Consider the following 22,123-nt stretch of genomic DNA (forward strand, 5'->3'; position numbering starts at 1 on the left):
CCCTAACCCTAACCACAAAGCTCTAGCTCTATTCCGATTTAAATGCGCTTCAACTTTACTATTTCTGGGTCCCCATAACGTTCCGCTTGCTTTCGCTTTCCTCTGGCCCTACTACTCTTCTTTTTCTGCTAATCAAACCACTATTTTGTGGTACGTGCCGCCATCTTTGTTTTGTTCGATCGATCGACCGATTTCACGAAGGGTCGGTTCCAAGCGCAATTTGTATTCATCTCTTCTTCAACCCCCCCCCCCCTCCCCCATAAAAGAAGAAACAAAAGAAAAACACATACACACACATCGGAAGGGGGGGATCCTAACCCTAGAAAACTAAATCGTAAATCGCTTTGGTACGTGGAGTGGCGCAACACGAACGCGATTCCACCCATTTCGCAGAAGGTTCTGTTCAATCGTGTAGATGTGTGTGTGTGTGTGTGTGTGTGTGTGTGTGTGTGTGTGTGTGTGTGTGTGTGTGTGTGTGTGTGTGTGTGTTTGTGTAAGTGTTTTGTGTTCTTTTCTCTGTGTTTGTTTGCAAAATAAATACGTGTCCTTATATTGGTAGGTACTAAGCGCTTAGTTAGTACATCATGATCCATCCTACATGCCTACATGTACAAAATAATATGTGTGTATATATTTATATAAAGTTATATGAATATATTTATATCCATACATACTTTTATATGTGTGGTATATCGCATCCAAAAAAAAGAAGAAGGTACTCACACGCACGCCCGACCCAAACCGCGTGTACGCGCATACTGTTTAGAATGTGTAGAAATCACACACGCGCGCACGGTAACGGTGGGTTGCGTGTAGGCACGCGCGTATATGTACGTGTACAACAGATACGTTAAGATATAGCTTTTTTGTTTAATATTATATTATCGTTATGCATATCGTTATCCTTAAACGATTAAAAATAATGTGTGTGTGTGTGTTGTTTTGTTTTTCCTATCATTTTTTAAGTAAAGTACATATAAATAGTTCCTCTCTCTCTCTCTCTGTAATACAATCGCACGAACCGCTAGTGGCGCGTGGCGCACAATTCGCTCAACCGAGCTGCTGCCGGTTGTTTCGGTTCCACTGTTTCTTCTTTTTCTTCTCCTTCTACTTCTTCTTAAACCAAAACCCTTACCTCCCTCCCCCCCTCCCCCCATACAACAGGAAGCAGGGGCTGTTTACCATCCCTTCCTTCTAGACTTGACACTTGACTTGACATAGATCCGGAAGGATGTTACACCCGAACCACACCCGTACACACACACACACACATACATACTCGCGCCTACATATACACACGTAAATTCACGCGGTGCGAATATGCGATGACTTTGCTGGGCGGACAGGTAAAAAAAAACTAGTAAAGGCACGCCATAAAATAATACATAAAGATGGCTGCTTTCAGTGCTTTAGGTGAACCGCAAGCGTTTAGCGACTAAAAAGTACTATACTAAAGGCCTTTGCAATGATTATGTATGTGCTTGTAAGATGGCGGAAGGGTGGTGCATGTATAGAAGGGGTTTTTTTTGGTGAGTCTTGGCGATGCTTTGCCCTGCGGCCCGGTGGTAGGGGGTGGTATAAGTGATGAGTGGTGAAGTTTCTAAAAAATAAGAAACTCACGTTTAGATGTGTATGTGTATGTATGTGTGTGGGGCGAAAGTTACTATACGGACACTAATATGGCTAGTGGCACAAGTGACAGATAAACGTCATCTCCTGCACACGAACACAAACGCACGAACTTGTTAGAGTAGTGCTAAAAAAATGGAATCTTTGAACGGATCCCATGTCTGTGTGCGTGTGAGAGAAAGAGAGTGAGAGAGAAGGAGATAAAGTATGTGTGTGTGTGTGTGAGAGAGAGAGAGAGTGAGTAAGAGAAGAATGTAGGGGATAAGGAGAGGATGGTAAAACAGGTAAGTGTGTGGATTGGCGGAGCCCCGCGAGCAACACACTTTAACATGGCACAGGGAAACCCACGGTACTCCGCGTCGCTACGCTCAAAACTATATCAATTCAACTCTTCACACTCGTTTGCTGCTGTTGTTGCTGCTGCTGCTGTCGCTTTCGGTGATGGCGGGCAGGCCGACACTGACAACACTCATCGACAGGTTGTGGCTGCTGTTGCTGCTGCTGCTGCTGTTGACCGGGACGCTTGGCATTTTGTCGGTTGCACATGGCTCGGTTGCATCGCTTGCGACTACAGTTTAGCTGTCCGTCCTGCATTGAAAAGGGAAAGGAAGATTTGCGTAAGTTAACAGCCACCTCCGGTATCGTTGGACAGCGTTCCGATGCTTACCTTACAGCGACACTTGATGCACTTCTCCTCGCCGTGCGTCGCCAGCACCGGATGATACTCTTGGCCGTTCTCGTAGATGTTTTCCTCGTAACGGCAGCCACCGGCCGCCAGGATCGCCTGGGGCGAACGCAGCGTACCGACCGAGCTGCCGGCCTCATCGTACTGCACATCCTGTCGGCCTGCGTGCACCTTTTTCGGGACCTTCGGTTCCTTCACCTGCGGGCAGACCTTGCAGCAGGCCTTCTTGTCCGGTCGGTACGCCACCTTGTCGCTGCACGGCAGCGGTGGACACTGGGCACGGGCACACTTCACCTGCAGCGTAAACAGCTCGCAAGTACAGATGGTGCAGGTTTCGTAGCCGCTCGGATGCAGATAGGGATGCCATGTCGTGCCTGCCTCGTGGAACTCATCGCCAAGGCTGCAGCCGCGCTGAGCGTTCGAGCTGCCACTGCTGACAGTAGTTACCGCCGCCGCTGGGAGTCCATTGCCCGCTGAAGATTTCGGTGCTGTGAGTGAAAGGGAAAGAGAGAGAAAGAGAGAGAGAGAGAGAGAGAGAGAGAGAGAGAGAGAGAGGATAAGGATCGTCTGGAGTGTACAAAAAGACAGAGAAGAAAACGATTGACACCTACCAGCACACGATGGACAGCATTCGCCCTTCTTCTGTACAATATCTTCCTTGCGACACCTCAACGGAGGACACTTCATCTTCTCGCACTTGTACTGCTGATGGTCGCAGGAGCACATGGTGCAAGCCTCCACCGCACTGCGCCACGTTTCACCCTCGTCGTAGAAGCGGCCAGAATGGAAGCATTTCTCGTTGGCAGCTACCGGTACATCGTTCGCAGCGAACGGATCCTGCTGCACCTCATTGTCCAACCCACCGGTACAGTGGCTTGGGACGCGTGTGGGCGTGTGGACGCGGGCACGTAGCAGCGGTTCGGTCGTACTGTTTGAGCGCACCTCCAGGTATATAACGCTCGTCTCGAGCTTGGCCAGATCACGGGGCGGTAGGCCGAGCTGGAAACCCTCCAGCTGATTGCCGCCAAAGTCTTCCAGCAGACGGCGGCTTATCGGTGCGTTCGGTGCTTCGAGCGGTAGCTCCTCGAGGTAGAGCTGCAGCGGATGGAAGGCACTCGGTACGCCGGTAAGTGATAGGTCGTAGTGCAGGGTGCATTCATTGTCTACCGCCATCCAGGCCATACCGACCGCGTGTGCGAGTGGTGGCAGCTCGGCGGTGCGGCGCAACAGTACCGGCGCACTAGAGTCCCGGGCGTCCGCGACCTGGCGCGTCACGAACTTGCCCTGCAGCAGGGTGAGATTCTGATCGTTGGTTACCTGTATTGCCAGCTCGCCCGAGTAGAGCGGTTCCAGTACGCGCGGTCCCATCCGGTCGATAACACCCGACGCATGCTCACCGGCAAACGCTCGGGTCAGTGTTTCGAGTTCCGGCTTGCGCTTGGCACTGTCGTCGATAAGCGTTAGCACCGGGCTCGATGTGCCCGGCTGACCGTGCAGATGATGCGTCTGCACATGGTACACTAGCGCTCCTTCACGGTTCTGATACATCCAGGCCAGTCCGCTCGCATCGCTGCGTACATCCACGCCGTGTGAGCTGAGCAGCGTTTGGAATACTTCGCACGCGACCCGTCCCCGTACCGGACCCTGCAGCCGGAGCATATCCGCGTTCCGGCGCGACTCAACCGTTAGCGTCAGTTTGCCGCGCGTTAGCAGACGCAGATCGCTCACGGATACGGGCGACGATACCTCGAGCACGTTGATGTCGTGCGCTGGTTTGCGAACGCGCTGCACGTCCTCCAGTATCAGCTGCCGCTTGTCGAGCGATTCCAGGCGCACGCTTAGCGGCACATCGCTCACATCCTCCGGTGCAAACAATCCGTTCAGCACGATCGTCAGATGGATGGAGGAGGTGACGCCGCTGCTGGTGGACACGATCGCCGTACCACCGGCACCGCTCATCATCTCCGGCTGGGCGGTCGGTTCCAGCAGTGAGCTGAACAGTTCGTGCGCAAGTGCAGGATATTTCGCGATCGGGCCGGCTATTGCCAGCTCAGCCTGATGCTTGCTGCCCCACAGCAGCACCACACTCACCAGCTCATCACGCAGCAGGCGGCGATATTCGCGCGGTACACGGCGCCAAACGCCGCACACCTTGCCGGTACCGTTCTGGTACGAGCTCAGGCGACCCTCGTCGGATGGCAGGGCGAGCGTGTGCTCCTCCAGGATGTTGCCGTTGGCGTGCACGAACTGAATTGCTCGGGGCCGTGCGGCACGCTCCGACACGTAGAAGCTGTAGTACAGATTCTTCTTGTGAAACGAGAATCGTCCAGTAGCGACCACGTTCTGCGGGTTGAGTGTCGTGTACATTGTGCCTAAGTCGTCTTTCTTTAGTAGCGATGAGGTACGGCCAGTTAGTAGGGCCGCAAAATCTGGAACAAAAAACACACACACACACAATTCACGTTAGTAGTGCAGCTAAGGTAGGAACGCTGGTGAATTTCTATACTTACGTTTGCTGCGCTCCTCCTCTTCCGGCATCGTCGCCTGGGGAAGATCTTGCACCACGTCAGGACCTGCCAAAGAAACAAGAAAAACGATGAAAGCCATTAGAATTAATCGAAAGATAAGATTGCTGCGAGGTGCTTAAAGATAACGATCGACATCGCACCCTCATCCGTATGACCTGACGTGACCCGCGTCCCGATTCGCGGTACGGGTACGGTACGTTTCGCATCTAAAGCGGGTTAGGTTCACGCGCATCAACCTTCTGTGTGATCCCTCGCACATGGACCAGATGTCGCAAATGGCTCGGAACTCTCCGTCCACTGTTTCGCTGTCTGTCGCGCCTATCTCTTTCCACCCCATCTCTACCACTCTTCCATTATCTGCTTATCTTGGGAGCCCGTTAAGGACGTAACACTTTTGCGATTGTACTTCCCTGCACCAGAGCTTGCCAACAACAGCTAGCCAAAAGAAAAAAAAAGAAAGAAACCCTTACGGTTTGGATACGCCACCGAGCGCTTATCAGTCGCTGTTGACAAGTAGTGTAGCGAGAAAACTGCGCGAGAAACACCAAAAAGAAGTTCGAAGTTGAAACATTCGCATGCTTCTTGGGTGGGCTAGCGCAGCCGACTGGCGTAATGGCGGCGAAGAGTTGATGGCCTGGACACGTCGGTTCCTTCCTGTCTCGGGGTAGCGTGAGAATGACACAAACCCGCTAGAGCGCTAGCTCGCATTCGGCTAAAGGATCGCGAAGGCTAGCTCCTAAGGCTAGCCAGGCGCAATCCTCGTGATTGTCAGGTGCGGCAGAGCTCTTCGGATCTCGGCGGATCAACAGCGAGAGGTTCGAGAACGGTGTTGGGTCACCTTCCGGGTCACGGGCTGATGCAGTCTGCTTTGCTGTATTCACAACTCTGAACAGTAGAGAAGAGGCGAGGAAGAGCAGTTGAAGAGGGGGGAAGGCTGTTGCGTCACAGGAGGTTGCCCAACACCGTGTACCAGCGTGTTTGCCTACCTGTCTGCCTTGGTCAAGCGACAGTTGGTGCGTGCCTATTTGACATGGGGCTGTTTATTTGCACGATTGTTCGCGGTTTGTTTGTTTGCTTGTTGTGCTGTGTTTTGTTTGTCTGTTTACACTACGCCGGGGCTTATATTTGTCGGCTAGCGAACGGCTTTCGGCACCCGCCTCGAGTGTGAGCTTGATTTCGAGCAGCAGAGACGTGCACACGCGCTAATAAAAAAAAAGGGACGAGTCAAGTACTCGTCGAGACTCCCAGGGAAAGGGAGGGGGGGGGGGGAGGGGTAAGGTTCGCCAATTTTGCGTCCAAAAAAATCTAACGCAATCTTCTGGGCCCAGACTCTCACTCTGCCTGCAACCAAGTGCAGGACGGAGAGTTGGTAGAAAAACGTATCATAAAATGGCTGATCTATCTGATTGCGCTTCTACGCTTCTGAGGGCCATCGTTGTCTATATAGAGGCGCTTTGCACCAGTGACGCTCGCTCGGTACGGTGCCGAGGTGCGAGCGGATGTCACTTCAGCCCGTGTGTGTGTCGATCAGCAAGCAAAACGTCACGTCAAATCACTAAAGGCCCCACTTTTGATGAGTAGGTTCGCAAACTGACTTCTAGCCATTCGCACGCTGTGTTTGCGGTTTGCTGATCGGGAAGTGGCGCCACAGGGCGCCACAAAAAACCTTACCCTCTTCCCCCCTGTAAGCCCTCAAGTGGTACGTATATTACACGTTACGCAACAACCGTTGTTCCTGGCACCTGTTCCAAAACACAACGCACCAAGAACGCAAAAAAAACCTGGGGCGAGGCACCAATCAAACGTCAGTGTACTGTCGGAGCAAGCTCGTACTAGCTGCCCATATCTTTGCATATCTGCGCTAAGTGCGTAAATTCCGCATGGCGCGCCAGGTCGCACTGTGTTCAGCTGGCGACTCAACGGCGATAAACCTAGACAGACTTCCTCGTTACACACACGGCTCTCGCTCGGCTACGTGCACGGGTGCTGCCACCTTTTGCTAAGGTACATTTGACAATCGCCGGAATCGTTTGCAAGATGGCTCCGAGAACCGGAAGGAACGACTGTTCTTCACATCAAACTTTCTCTCCCCTACGAATGGGTTGCTCAGGTTAAGATCGAACACTTGCGCTTTTGTGTGTGCTAAACAAAAGATTGCATTGTGATTAATGGAAGGAAAACATCGACACCGCTCCTCTCCTGGAAGGGCCACCACTGCCCCAATCGATCCGATCCGAAATTGAGGCCTTTTAAATCGCACACACCCTCTCACACAGGGCACGCAGTGGAGCGCGGGGTGCGTTGAGGTTTCTTGGTGTGTGTGTGCGATAGGAGCGACTAGATTAGCGGAAGGAGCCATAACACCCAGCACGACCTGGAGATCCGGTGTGGAGTAGCGATAGGAGAGTCTGTATATGGTGGTTTAGGGCCGCGGGTTGCTATCAATAATAGTACCACACACAACAACAAACACGTAGCACACACGCACAAACACGCACGCCGGGTGTAGAGACACTCAGGAAGAGCGAAACCCCCGGAGGAGGGGGGGGGGGAGCAGAAAATCGGTCGAGGTCACCAAACGGCGCCACCAGCCGGGGTCTATCTAAACTCGCGGGGTGTTTGTGTGTGGTGGGCGGGGGGGAGGGATAGGTGTGCGAAAAGCTCTTAAACGATCTGTTGTTATATAACTGGTGCGTGCGTACGCGTGCGTGTGTGTGTGTGTGTTGGAAGAAGGAAGTTGTTTAAATGGCGCGCCTTTTACATCTCGTCCAACCGAGTCTCGTTGAAGATCATCCAGGTTATATCAGGACCAAAATAGAACCATCTAAGCGCTGCTGAAACTAGTCTTATCTTGGTCGGATGTGTGTGTGTGTGTTTGTGTGTGTTTAAGTGAGAGGTAACTAAAGTAAATCAATGTAGTGATATCCGGAAGTCAAGTCGTCCAGATTTGGAGAAAGCGCTTTCGTCGTCGGTTGGTGTTAATGTTGGGTGCACAGGGACTAGTGCGTCGTGAACAGAGCCGTGTCACAGTGTCGCTAGTATTCGCCAACATTGCTACCACTACCACCACCAATCAACATCATCAACATGCCACCGGCAAAAGCTCAAGGCTACGCTAAGAAGGTGGGCAAAGAACGTCGCTAAAAACGGTGGCCGTCAACTCCAGCGCGATGGTGTTGGCGAAATCGTGCTATAGCTATAGGGTTAGGGGGCGAGTGATGGGGTAGAGAGAGGGGGGGGGGGGGTCAGCGGCAGCAGCAACACCGAGCAGCAGATGCGATTTACCGAGGTGGTGATATCAGGTGGTGGGCCGGGCGCCCTGACAAGGTGATAACGATTGCGGTCAACACGGTCCAGTGCACGTAGCGCCACAGGGCTACTGGCGAACGAACCTGCTATTTGTTCGCGCCGGCGAGTGGGTGTCGTCTAAGAACCGGGCGGAACGGGGCGGGAGACAGTGGGTGGAAAGAGTTAGCAAAGTACGGCGAAGGTGTGGAAGAGGCGGCTGGCGAAGAGGAAGGTGAACTCGTAAAAATGACTGAGTCGTCCCGAGACGGTTCAGATAGTACTTGACGGACCGATTCCCCACGTACAGTGAATAAGAGTGAGTGAGAGAGAAAGGAGCGGAGTGTGTCTGTGTGTGGCCGAGAGTAGGTGGGCGAAATACGCGCGTAAAATCTACTGGCGTAATCGGAAGACGCGTGTAGCGCACCGTGATGGCGCCGTCGCCTTAAGACTACGTCATTTGAGGTGGCAATTTTGTGCCTTTTTGTGCGCCTTCTCTTCCTCACACTGCGCGCCATAGCCTACCGATACCTCCAACCATCTCTCCCCCCCCCCCCCTTCCACCACTTCCCAGCCCAACACCAAGACACGAACAACGGCTCTCACACACGTTTGTTGTGGCTGTTTCCTTGGCGGCGCGACCCGAAAGTGCTGTGGCGATTCCACCGCGCACAATCGAAGCCCCCCCTCCTGACAGCGAACGTCAATGAACCGGCGCCAAATGGGGTGAGGGGTGCACATTTAGCACCGAGAAAGAAAAACAAACAATTAAAAAAACAAAACAGCAGGGAAAACAAACCCCCGAGAAGGCAGCAGACGATTTCTTGGCGATTTCTGAAGGCGCTGGCGTGTCACGTGGCCCTTCCCCCCCCCCCCCCCCCCATCCCTCCGGCGCATAGGAAAGTACTTACTCTGAGCATCTCCCGGACAGGTCTTGCAGCATCTTCCCGGCAGCAGGATCGGATCGTCGCAGGTCGGTTTCGGGCATTCGTTCTTGATGTTGCGACACTGGACACGTCCCACAACGCGCCGCTTCTTCTGGAACTGCATGGAACAGACACGAAGATATAGAGGGATAGAGAGGATGAGTTACTGTTGAATGAAAGTTTGCTATATTTTGCCCATGCTCTCAGCTCAAAAAATGGCGATTGTCAGTGGACATCTCCCCGTAGCCGTAGCGTTGACGTGGCCATAAATCCTTCCGCAAGAGTCTATCGGCAGCAAATTCTACTGCCCGCGCGAGCCGACGGCTCTTCAATGGACGCTAGACGTCTGGCGCGGCTTTGGATCAACTTTCCGCAGCACAAGCGGGATGAATGGGAAATGAGCGTTCCCCCATGGAGCATTGAGGTGGATGGTGGGCTTAACATTACAGTATTACTTACCGGCACACATTCGCACATGATGCAGTACATTACGCCGAACGGGGGGCCCAAATCGGCAAACCAGGTCGTATGCAGTTCGCGTATGGTCTTCCCAAACTGGCACTCTGTCGGTGGAAGAAGAGGGTAGAAGAATTAGTGATTGGTGCGGGAAGACGGGAGCGAACGCGCCACCAAAAAGGAAGTAACAGCAACAACAGCTAAAACCGGTATGGTCTAGGTTTCGCTGAGTGCCACAGCCTGAAACGACGGGGCGCTACAAGAAGAAGTCCATTAGGTTAGGGGAGAAGTGAAGAAAAAGATTAGTTAACAACTGGCGCCACCAATTTGCGCGATCGCGATCGATTTTTTGTTGCTGGTTCGCTGCCTCTCGGTTTTTTTTTTGTTCGGTGTGTCGCCATTTTGCCGCCATTTCCTGTAACCTGGTGGCCTGCTTGATGGTGCCACAACACTTTTGTAGTTTAGGATTTTTTAGACGGCCAGCAACAACAAAAAAATCCTTTTTTTCGTCTGGTTTGAGTTCCCCTCCCCCCTCACCCCCTTCGTGTCCTTCTCTTGCAAACGTTTTTGGAGAGCTTCCCGGTAGGACGACTTGAAGGAACAAAATGGCGACAAACATATATACAAATGAGGCATAAGCAAACTTTGGAGCGGAGTGGTGGTGTGGTGTAAGAGTGGATTTTGATTCCTTCCTCTCTCTCTCTCCTCCCCCTCCTCCTCCTTCTCCTCCTCCCCCTTCTCCGATTGTTTGAACTGAAGCGAACTAAATTGTATCGCTACCGGGAGCGGTTGGGGAGGTTTCGGTAAAATGTCGCACTTCTCGTACCGATCGTACCGGTCTCGGTTTCGCATTCATCATCAGTGAACTGAAACCGATCGCTCGGGGCGAGGGGCGATAGGGAGCTAATTTATGGTCCCATTCATCGGTCGTACCACCCCTCCCGTTTACTGTGACTTCGCGCGCGCGCGCGCGCCGGGAGGAACCCCCATACCCCATTAAGAACCGGAATTATGTAAGGTGATCGAAGTGTTATTGGGATAAAAATATATGTCCGGTCCGGTTGTGTGTGTGTGTGTGTGTGTGCAGTGAGTGTGACCGGTACACACCAAACTTGAAAAGTTTGGCATGATGTAAGAAGCTTCCCTAATACCCAAGCCCCCCCCCCCCCCTCCCACCTATGTTTTTGCAGAACCCAGGCGTGCGAACGGTGAGAAGATCAAGGTCAAACCCTGAGGTGGTCGGTTTTTTTCGCTTGCTGTTTCGGTGGCGGTTTGACGTACCCGGTGACTTCTTCCCGGACGGTGACGTTTGGGGGGGGGGGGGGGGAGAGAGGAGAGATGCAACGAAAACACAGCACTGTGTGTGTGTGTGTGTGTAAAACTACGCAAACAAGTCCCGCCGACGTTACGTTTGTTGCAGCGCGCAGCATCACCGAGTCTCGGCGATCCTGAGGGCGAGGGCGTGAAGTAGCAACGGGTCCGGAAAGGGCGTACACAGTACTATCCATTCTGCGCAACCGGTGGCCCGTGGCGCCCTCGGTACCGGATATGACTATGATTCACCCCTGTGCCCCCCCCCTCCCCTTCACTCCTTTACGTCCCATGCGCCATTTCAATCTGTAAACTCCTCCAAGCGGTGCTGTGTCAAGTCGCTTGTGACACAAAATAAAAATAAAATCCCACCTCCAAATGGCGCATCGGGTGTTGCGTGTGTGTGTGTGTGTGTGGAAAATTCCTGACCCCGGCATTAATAATGCTGGGTCGGAGTCGGGCATCGCCAGAGTTTGTGGACCGCTTGACAGTCACAATAACACATAACATAACAATCACTAATCACAATAATAATATCTTGCTCGACATCTCTCCATCTTCCACACCAACCGCCCCCCCCCCCCCCCACGGCAAATACACACCGTCCGTCCATTAGCCGCATTAGCCCCAAGAAATTGCGTTGCAAGCGCGTGGAGGACCTCTCATCATCAAAACCTCTCATAAAAATTACGAACCACAAATCATACGCCAATGATGCGCAAAAATAGAAAATGATCTCCGCCAGTTCCTTGACTTACGCCGCGTCACCGCGCGGGTGAGGTAGAAGAACAAACCAAAGAAAAAAAAAAGGTGGAAAGGAAAATGAGATCGCGCGCGCGCGGCACACGCGCCTCCCTTCTCGGGTGTTCTCGGGTGCCACAAACCACTTCGACTTATTTATTATGGTTTATGGGCTGAAGATTTTGCTGAAGTCTGAAGAGTTTGCTGGTTTATCCTCGCCTTACCACCCACACCCCGTTCGCGCCGACTTGCTTTCCCTTAGCGCCCCACAAACAGGGGCCGGAGCGAATATTATTGCTCCGCAACTGTTCTTCTGTGCAGACCACCCCCTCACACGGCACACCAGTGTTGCTCCCATTCTGTCTCGGCACCTTCTTCGCGTTCTTCTTCGCTCACGGCAACTGGGCAACATATGGTACGGTTCGGGGAGATGTGAGGGAGAAGGTTGGCGGTGTCCCGTCAATTAAAGACAATCATATGCATTAGCAACCAATTCAACTCCAATAAAACCTGAATCTCTCCCCCTCTCTCTTTGCCCCTTTTGCAACCAATTCATCATTGCACCAGCTGTTGGAGGGTTGGATTTTGTGGCGAGTTTGAGAGAAGAATAGGGCCGCGTGCGTGCGTGAGAGCCATCTTGCACCCGACCATCTGCCGATGGCAAATGGCTCCATCGAGTCTCAAGCAATCGGCCGCGCAGCTTTTCCCTTCGGCGTTACCAAGCACGCGCCTCACAGACACATCATCATCATCATTATCATCATCGGTGTACCACCCGCCACCCATCGATCATTGCGATGATGATGATGATGGGCCGAACCGTGCCGCTCCTCCTACGCGATTAATAAATAAATAAAGAAATATGAAGCACAACCCAACACCTCCTCCACTCCCCGAAACATCGCCCTCACATGAATTCAACCCCCCTCTCCTCCCCTTGCACTCCCTTTATTCGTCGATCGAGGGGGGGGGGAGAAAAAACCCAAGCTAAAACGATCCCCGGGAGTGGGGGGTGGTGGTAACACTGGCGTTGCGCTTTTACGCCTCTTTGGAGGGTGTTTAATTTTCGCTTCCCCTCCCCCTTCCCATCTCCTTTTCTTTCTACGCTCCCCTGCTTTGGAAGTGGTTTGGTTTTATTCAACTTTTTGTGTCTTTTTTGTTGCTGTGTGTTTGATTTGTTTTTGCTTCAACTCTTCTTGCGTTTCGTTTCTTTTTATGTGCGTGTGTGTGTGTGTTCTCTTTTTCTTCTTTTTTTATATGAACCCATCTGGACACGGTGCATCTTTTGTAGGTTGTTTTGTTTTTTTGGTTTCCAAATTTATTTTTATCTTGTTTTTCGTTCTTTTTCTTCTCCCGCGCCAATGTTGTTTTAGTTAATATTATTTGTGCTTTTTTGAAGACTATTACAATAAGTTTTACTACTAGCAGGAGAGTAAGGGGATCACCCACAGCACCCAAACTCCTCGCTTTTCTCACCCTCGTGGACAAAGACGGGGGTGAATGAAGAAAAAACAAAGAAAATTTATTTTTCACCTTCTGCATCTTTTTCGTAAGTTGAGTGTGCGAATGTGTACAGAAAAAGGCAAAATAAAGACGTAGGAGTCTCCGCTCGCCGCCTTCCCCCCTTCCCGTGCTTCCCTTTCCACCACTTGCATCCCCTTTTTTGGGCTCGCGCGTTTTGGAGAACGATAAGTGCACGGAATGCATGATTGATTCTTCACCAATTAAGGATGTGGGTGTTTATAGGGGGAGGGTGAGATGGTCAAAAAGCAGGCGATGAAGAGGGAGGCGGGGGGGGGGGGAGGGGTTTGGGAATAAAGCGATGGACACCAAACAAGGGTCATCTCAAGTGGCACACAATACAGCTACCACCCACCGGACCCACCCACTCAGTTCACAACCCGGCATCACATCCTTTTTTAAACCGTCCCAACAGCCTCCCCCTCCTTCACCCCTCCCTCGGTCCCCTTGGTTTCATTCGGTTCGGGCGCACACGAGTCGAATTAAAGCAGACAACAATGCGTTTCGGTTGTGTGGAAGCCCTCCTCCACCCACAACCTACTCGAAACTCACCTCAACCTCATCCCCGTCCCCTCCTCCCTGTCCTTATAGCCCCAACCAACCCAATAGAGAGAGAGAGAGAGATAGAGCGAAAAAGAAAACCGACGAGGACAGCCAATGCAATACAAGGGGGGCAAGCAGCATGGGGAGCGCACGGGAAAGAAGGCTAAGGTTTGCAGAGGGTGAACAAAACCAAAACCAAAAAAAAAACCTGATCGGATGATATCATCATTAAATTAAACTAAACGGTTCTCAGGCGACAAACCGCAATCCGAAGAAAAGTCCCGTCCATTTCGCTTCCGCGGGAGTGTTAGGAAAGGGAGACGAAGCTGGCAGATGTGTGTGTGGGGGAGGGGGGGGGGGGAGGGGAGGAGGGTCAAGAAAGCAAGAGTAAATCAACCTCATCAACGCGCAACGCAAAAGGGGAAGGAGGTTTGGTTTGGGTTTAGAAATAACAAATAAACATAACCACCGGGACGGGACGAATCGAAATTGGAAGCGCGTGAAGTTGCGAAGCTTCTCACTCACAGGTTTTTCGGGTGTATTATATTCGACAGGTTCCGCAATATTTAGGGCTAGCAGACATCTTACATTCTCTAGTCACAAAAAAGGGAAAGAGTTTTAAGCATATTTATCCTTCATCTGCTTCAGTTTTCTAACATTTGGAAAGGTTTTTTTTTTTGAAGTAGCGGCCGGGGGAGGATGGCGAGGCAGTCCCCAACAAATGCTTCCATGACTCACTGACCCTGTGCGACGGTCAGCTCGCGCGGCAGTGCGCCACAGACCGTTGGCGTTCCCGGGGCGTTTGTTCAAGATGGCGGACAAGCATGGAGGTGGAGGTCAGTCAGCTTCTCGGTGAGGAGGAGGGGGGGGGGGGGTTCTATTAATTAACAAAAACAACAACGCCGCCACGCCAACCACGGGCGTTACGGGGGCGTGCGGAATCGGGAGCACACGGTGCAGCTGTCGCGCCCGAAAAGCAAAATTGCACGACGGTGCAGAAGCAATGATGTGTGTCGCTCGGTGCGCGCTGGTGCGAAACCGGAAGGTGTCATACCTTGTACCGTGTCGTGGCAACGGTTCGTGTGTGTTCCCATCGACACCGGCAGATGACCGTTTGAAGTAGAACCGCTGAGAGAGTGAAGGAACACTCACTGGCACGATAATTTACGATCGCGCAAACAAACTGACACTCGATAGGGTCACAATATTTGGGCAAAGCTAGTTTAGTCTGGCGGGCAAGAGCTCTAGAAGTGACGAAAGGAGGTCAATAAAAAATTGATGCACTCCAGGCATCAATCTTCCGGTTTTCGGGAAGTTCGCCGCCACACACACACACAAATCCCAACAACCGACAGGTCGTTGACAGTTCCGATAAACACTTTCCGTGGCCGGTCGATACGTACGGATACGGTGAGGGAGAATGAGAATTTACCACCCGTTAAAAAAAGAAAAGAAAGATACCGCCCCTGTTTACATTTCGTCGGGGTTGATGCTTTCCCAAGAATTGGGGGCCCAAAAATCGTGCCGCTGTTAGAGATTACGGCCGACCGACAACGCCACGAAACGAGACGCACTGTCTGCGCTGGACGGTCGGTACCCCTATAGAAGGGAATCGGCTGCAGGAAAGGGTGGGATGGTAGGGGATAAAAACCCGGCCGACAAGTAAACCAGACCGGATCACAGGGTGGTGCATCACCAAACGAAGGCGGCAAACCGCTGACAGAGGAATGCGGCTACAATATGACTGCCGCCACACACACACGCACACAACGGGATACAGATCTCAGGTCTTTCTCTCTCCCTACTCTCCCTCCCTTTCTTACCACCGTTTTGTCCAGAATTGGTATGTCGGATGAGCTGGCCCAGACCAAATGGCGGCAAAGGCGGCACCTGTCTGTAAGTACTGGTCTCTTCCAACTACCTTCACACCCTCTGGAATGGGAATGAAAGCGAAGGGGGAAAGGGGAGTAGAAGAAGACTCAGTGGTCGATCCAGAATTTGAGCCTGGCTTGGGTTAGGTTTGTAGTGCCTTTTTCTGTAGTTGTTTTCGAAAACAGACTCTTGGGACCAGTTTCGACGATCAATTAGTCGCTAGTTTGGGGGGGTAGTTCTCTAGGAACTTTCTTGCATTCTTGTAGACATTCAGAATTCCAAACTTCCAGCGAGTGCTACCGGTGTGCGTATGAGGGCATGCACGGTAAACAGCATGGGTGAGGCACATATCCCCAATATGTGCCCACGTTTCTGACGCGAAAGATAACGCCCGGGGACGCGTTGACACATCGGGATAAGACCCATCCAGCTCCGTTTGCTCCATGCCGCACTGGAAGCGTCCGTGAAGCTGGCAACGGTTGGACGTGCGGACGTGCAAATATGCGTGTGAAACGAAACGCCATTACGCCACGTCGTCGGGTCCGTAATGACGGTTTCATGTTCGGTACTCTGCCGCTGGGTTTGGAGGCTCTCCCAGCGCTCCAAGCTTCGTCCTCCCCCTCCCCCTCGTCCAGCGACACAGCAGATCGATTATCAAGGTATTGCGGCGTCTTTTCCCTCGAATAACTCGCACACTTCGGATGCCTTGCGGTGGAGGTTATTATGCAGACTTCTGGTGCCGCATCCGGCGTGAGAATCTTTCCATTATGGAAAGATTCTTTCCTCGGGTATCCCCACGGACGAGGAATCTCACTTACCGAAATCAGTGGGCCCTCAATGGGTGCCTCATTGGGCAGTGTGTGCGTGTGCGGGTTGGGTTTTTTGCAAAAATAGCAGACCCGCGCCACGACGGTATGCGGGTTGAACTTTAAATTGCGCGAAGTCAATTCATGTCGCGCGCGCTCGCCTTGCACCGACAGACACCAACGGAGAAGTGGTGTAGGAGCGAGGTGTGTCTCCGATTCTCTGTCGCGCTGTGTCGTCTCGTCTCGTCACTTAGTAGTACGACGTTTTTAGTGGCCAGCTTCGGCGGCAAACTTATGCATTGGGCGAGACGACGACGCGCTAGATCTCATTCCGATTTTGCAAATCGGAGAACCAAAAAGGGGGCGTCTCGGTGCGTGTAGAGCGTTTTGAGGGGGCTGCGCCGAGGTATGTCCTAAGGGTGAGGTGACGAATGGGAAGGCGCCTTCCCACACCGCACAAAACTCGACCGACGACTCGGATCGGTTATGAGTTTGTCGATTTTATTGAGTGCTGGTTGGGGAGGGGTCGCGTACGGAAAACACACTGTTGCTGGCTGACCGGTTGGAGTAGTGTTGTAACCCGCTCGATGCACCAGAGTGAGTGCTGTGTGAGGGGAAATTAGCATTCGAACGGCGCTAGAAGGCGCCACAACCAAAACAAACTGTTGTTCTGTCGTGCAGCTGCCAACAAATCCGGGAGCGAGTATGAAGGCATAATCCTCCCATAACCTGGATTAAGGGGATACCCTGTTGTACGAACTACGCCACTCAAACTAGGCTAGATGACAGACGCACTTTGACGTTTAAAACAGAAGAGAAAGAGCGAGAGCGATAGAAAGGGAAAACAGTTTCGTAGCAAAAATTTAAACAAAAACTGTTAGAACAAAAATGCGCGCAGAAAACCGAAGCTCAAAACGCCTTCCCCCCCTCCTGCGTCCCCTCAGCCCCCGTTGCCCCCTTTCCTGACTAGTTGCGCCGCGGACTGTCGTCGGCGGTAACTTCACTAAAAATAGTCTAGATAGACCAGCGTCGCGAGTGAGTGTTGTTTTGTGTTCCATTTGCTGCAACACCGGCAACCAACACATCAGAGAGAGAGAGAGAAAAAAAAACAAGTGTGGATACCGAGCCGGGCCGGGCGGTAAAGAAAAATGGAACCCTCAATCCCGACCGACGGCGACGACCCGTTCGCCATCTTTGCTTTCTTTTTGCTGCTGCTGGCTGCCTGTCTGCTTCCAATCATCCCCGTACCGTGTAGCGCATCGTGCGTACAATTAATTGGATGATGATGGTTCCTTGTGTGTTGTCACAAAAATTTCATCCCCCGTTATAAAGCTGGGGATGTGGGGTAGGTGGTTCATCGGGGGGATCGGGATGATATCGGGAGGCGCATGTGAGTAACATACTGTGAACCGTCTGGCGATCGTTTGAAAGCTCGTGCATGTTGTTTTGATAGTGCCGTTACAATATTTTTATTTTCATTCAACCCACCACAATCTGGCCCTCCAATACCCACCCTCCAGCCCACAAGCTTGTAAAACGGGGTGAGGGTGAGGGTGATTTTCTTTTGTATGCGAAAAATCTTACCTACTTACATCGAATGCGTTCGCGAGTCAATGAACTTTTATTTACCTTCTAAATGGGTTCCCCTGCATAATTCATAAATCAAAGAAATAGAGAGGAAATCCACTCCCACCCACAAGCAGGTGTACACCCACATTCGCCTGGCACGTTTGGCGCGAATATCGTTCAAACCGTTTCGTTTATAAATTCAGCTGCAAAATTGTTGTGCGCATCTCCAATGTTATCGATTTGCTGGATTGAACAAGTGTCTCAATGTTTAAAACAATATGCGACTTTAGATTGAACAACAATATAGAGTTTGCCGCATTCTCAGTCAAAACCCCGACTGCGGCAAATCAGAAAATGTGGACAGTCATGTCCCAACTAACACGGTAAACCCTGTACTATTGTTCAATATAAAATTGTGGATTGTTTTAAACATGGAGACACTTGTTGCATGACCTGAGAAACACTGAATAGAGCAAGCTCAGCGTCATCCTGAAGTGCAATACTTTGGAGATTGGTCTGAAGAGTACAGCAGTACTCTTCTTCCTATCTTCATTCCCTGTTTTTAGATGTAAAAATCCTCATTATCAGGATGGAGTCCTTTTTCTTGTGAAATATTTCGATCACGTTGGCTAGTGCGAGGATTTACTGGTCAAAATGAACCCAAAAAATAGTTTTATCTTGGGGTGGCGGCCCGTTTGGTGCATGCACGGCAGGACCCGGAGTTCAAATCCCCTGGCGTGACCTTTAGAGGGTTCGTTAAGCCCCAAGAAGAAGGTGTTTTTTTTTTATCTCGAGAGGCGAGAGTAGAACATGGAGACGTCGCGCTGGTTTTTGTGGGTGGTTTGTAAGGATCGTCCAATGACACACTACACTAGAGGAAAATCTTGCAAAACGTCGTGAAAGACCACACCATTAATTACCGTCTTTGCTTCTTCGCTTTCATCATCCCCCCTTGCCACCCCCTTAATCGCAATGGCGCACCAGCGGGGTGAGTTCAGGTTCAGTGCGCAAACATGTCAACCTACGCACTGCCGCGTTTTGCTGGACACTCTCACCTACTCATCCCCATTTATCGCACTGATGATTGGGAGCGTTCGTGTGTGTGTGTGTGTGGGTCGATCGTTGTGGGTAAAGTTCCGTTAGGGGCATCCAATTACTTTGCAGCACAGTCAGCCAAGCCAGTAAGGCGAAAAAACAGCAACTCGCAGCAATCCTAACAGCGTCAACAAACACCTCGTACGCGCTTGTACCTCAAGAGGCGGGAGGCTTTTTTGGTGAAGTTTAAAATTGGCTCGGTTTGATTGCAATCTAGTTTAGGTTAATTGCTAGACGGGAAAAGCGGGCTTACAGTGCAGCTAGCCGCAGCAAACAAAGTTTCACATTCACGTACGCTACGAAACGGTAATTGCAATTCGATACTGCATCCTCAGTTGTGATTTGTTTGGAATGCGCGCGTGTGTGTGTGTGTGTGTTTGATTTGCTTCAGCAAAACCAGCAGGAAGGACGGGAGACCCACCCGGACCCCATCGCCCCGAACAGGCATGCAAATGAGGGAATCAACACAACGCAACGCGCAAAATATTGTGCCCAACGAGTGTGTGTTCCGTTACGTTTCCGGTTACCTTCATTTTTGGAGGGGATCGATCCGGCGGGGGGAGATGTTTTCCAGTTCCAGGCAATCGCAGACCTTGGCCCAACTCTAGTTGAATGGCCGCACCCACTTCCCGGGGTAAAATTACCACAAATATGTTGGCACCTCGTGTACAATCAGAGGAATTTGCAACTTCAAAATGCCCTCCGGAAATAGATCGTTGTGGGGCGAAAAGTTCTAGCCTCGGAACTTCAGCACAGGATGTCGCTGATGTGTGATTTTGGATCAGTTACAGCACAATACGCTCGGATCGGTTAGAGTTCCGGTTTGTTTGGAGACATCCAGTCCCAGAGGGAGTGTTACATCCGGCAGCCCTCAACCCTTGGAAGCGATTGAGAGCTGACGATTCGTCCACCACGCCCATCGTAAGTCATCGGAGCACCACTTGGGTAGCTGTCACTGTCAAAAACCCTCATCAGCAAACAGCTGGAATCGGGCAATTCGCGACGGTGTGCTTTGTACCCTGGGGATGGCTCGTATTGACGTCGGAAAGATGTCTAGAATGAATCGCATCCTCTCGCAACCTTCCGACACCGACAGCGAATATGAGCTGCCATAGCCGGGCTCGCTCTATCCTCAGGTAGGGTGGTGAACACAGGTATGGCCGGATCTGACATTGCCGCAAAAGACAAAACACACACATCCAAAACGTGTCAAATGTAGGAGGACCCGTACGGGTAGCGGGGTAGCATTAAAACACCCTGACGTTGGTGTTGCTGAGCAGAACGAGAACTCCGAAATTCGCACTACTTCCGGAGAGCCATTACGCTTCCCAGCATCCCTTCGAACCATTGTAAAGGTCCAGCTGGTGGGTTAGGGATTGTGCTCACAAGAGCTCTTCCGGATGTCTGAATAGCGTCCGCTGTAATCCGTCACGGTTAGTCCGGGAGGGGGCACTGTAGCAACATCCTGCGGTGAGGTTTTTCACACACATAGTTCGCCCGACCAAAAGCCATCAATTTTTCGAGAGTCAAAAGTGTCAATGAAACGCACGAAATATCGCGGTACCCAGTCAAAGCGCACCAGCGGCACTAAAAGCATTCAGTGTTCGCAAAATAGACGCAGATACGGGCGAGAGTATGAAACCTATGCGCCCCTAGGTCATCTACGGGGAGGTGGTAAGCTAGGCGAACGGGGGTCGTTTGAGGTTTGTCCCGGTGGCAAAAATAATTGAAAAAACATCATCACTTCGGAGGAAAGCGAGCGTGTTCGGTTCTTGAAATGTTGGTTTCGTTTGATTCGCTGGTGTTGAACAGCGCAAGGAAACAAGCAGGTTAAAAGTGCGAGAATAAAAAAGAAAAACCGCGACACATACACCTTCCCCGGGCGGCTGAGAAATTATGAAATATTTTTTCTACTCTGCTGTCTGCGCGCAGTGTGCTTTGGCTAGGCTATTTTTCTTCGTTCGGTAGCGGGCCCTGGTCATCCGGAACGCTTCGGACTTACATAATCCAGGTGTGATTTCCTGATGTTGCGCAGCTTCACCAGCAACAGGCCGGAAGGTGGGCAAACCATGTATTCTCTGACATCAAACAAATAGCTTTAGATGCACCCATGACTCCCACGCCGGCACTGTTTCTCAAAACGTAAGGCGCATTTATATATATATATATACACACATGTGACGACGTACCGCTTTGTCCCAGGTGGCGTGAGCTTGGGGTAGCCTCACGTGAGAGCCCCAGACCACCCAGAATAGTGTGTCGCACAGAAATCGGCAAAAAAAAAGAAAACGTTTCAAACCTTCAACTAACAACCAGGAACCAAACAAAATGGAGGTGTGACCACCCATCACCGTAACACCGGTCGCGCACAAAAGGGCGCGCCGACTGCACACGGTCACAAAAGGGCGAAAATAGCTATCTCGTGATCAGCAACTGACGTTTTTCTGCTTGTCTGCTTGGTCTCTCGTCATCGCACAGCAAATGCGCTAAAGCTTCCGGAAAGAGGTGCAAAAACAAAAAATGGCGGACACCGAAAAATGACACTTCTTGCTTCCACTCCGGCCAGGATGCAACGGCGACGACTGTAGGTATGTTTGGAGGTTTCTGTCTCGAGCTAAAAGGATGCAACTGTACTGCTTACCTGCGGGCCGGTTACGGCGTGCTCCCTCGTCCTCGATCAGCAGTGGATGCCGGCGGGCTACGACCGGTTGGGATGCGAACCCGATCAGCACCAGCACCGACAGCCACAGGAGACAAAGTGTCGCGATAAATTTAGCCATCGTCGGTCGGCTCTCTTTCTCTCTTTCGGTGTGTTTTACGGCGTATGCGTCCTCCGTCGGTTTTTGATGAGGAGGTTTGAGTTTGTTTCTCTTTTTTGTCGGCGATTTTGTGTGTACGCCGCTTAGCACTTCCTTGTAATGCGCCCTCACACACAAGGGTGACTTAGATGTTGATTGCTTTCCTCGCTTCACAATCACTATGCACTGGTTCACTTTGCTTAACTTAACGCATACACACTTCTGCTTTAACACACAAAAAAACGTTTTTCGCTTTTAAACTATTCGCACCGAAGCACTGACTCACTCTGATATCTCTTCAACTAGCTTTTTCTTGTGTCACACCGGTTCACACACTAGGCATCGCATTCACCTGCCT

At 51.4% G+C, this 22,123-nt stretch overlaps 2 protein-coding genes across 3 annotated transcripts in view; both read right to left on the minus strand.

Moving 5' to 3' along the window:
- LOC126568277 (armadillo segment polarity protein) overlaps window positions 1-22,123 on the minus strand; it is a 369,973-nt gene that overhangs the window by 121,344 nt on the left and 226,506 nt on the right. The gene's annotated exons all lie outside the window — the stretch shown is intronic.
- On the minus strand, window positions 1,875-21,772 carry LOC126567738 (dorsal-ventral patterning protein Sog). Of its 2 annotated transcripts, none has more exons than XM_050224020.1 (7): window positions 21,609-21,772; window positions 9,513-9,616; window positions 9,039-9,171; window positions 4,825-4,887; window positions 2,926-4,743; window positions 2,297-2,787; window positions 1,875-2,217 (listed from the first exon to the last, which is right to left on the minus strand). In XM_050224020.1, the coding sequence occupies exons 1-7, from the start codon at window positions 21,745-21,747 to the stop codon at window positions 2,014-2,016; spliced, it is 2,952 nt and encodes a 983-aa protein (XP_050079977.1). In that variant the 5' UTR covers window positions 21,748-21,772; the 3' UTR covers window positions 1,875-2,013. The 2 variants fall into 2 exon arrangements, with proteins under 2 accessions (XP_050079977.1, XP_050079968.1); XM_050224011.1 differs by having other exon boundaries at window positions 2,297-2,802.

The sequence above is a fragment of the Anopheles maculipalpis genome, chromosome X, assembly GCF_943734695.1.
Source record: "Anopheles maculipalpis chromosome X, idAnoMacuDA_375_x, whole genome shotgun sequence".
NCBI classification, from domain to species: domain Eukaryota; kingdom Metazoa; phylum Arthropoda; class Insecta; order Diptera; family Culicidae; genus Anopheles; species Anopheles maculipalpis.

Excerpts from the sequence above, each read along its gene's own strand:
- LOC126567738 (XM_050224011.1), bottom strand. The coding sequence starts at position 21,747 with ATGGCTAAATTTATCGCGACACTTTGTCTCCTGTGGCTGTCGGTGCTG. Across the intron at positions 9,172-9,512 it reads TCATGTGCGAATGTGTGCCG|TTCCAGAAGAAGCGGCGCGT; the intron begins GTAAGTAATACT and ends TGTTCCATGCAG. Across the intron at positions 2,803-2,925 it reads ATGCTGTCCATCGTGTGCTG|CACCGAAATCTTCAGCGGGC; the intron begins GTAGGTGTCAAT and ends TTTCACTCACAG.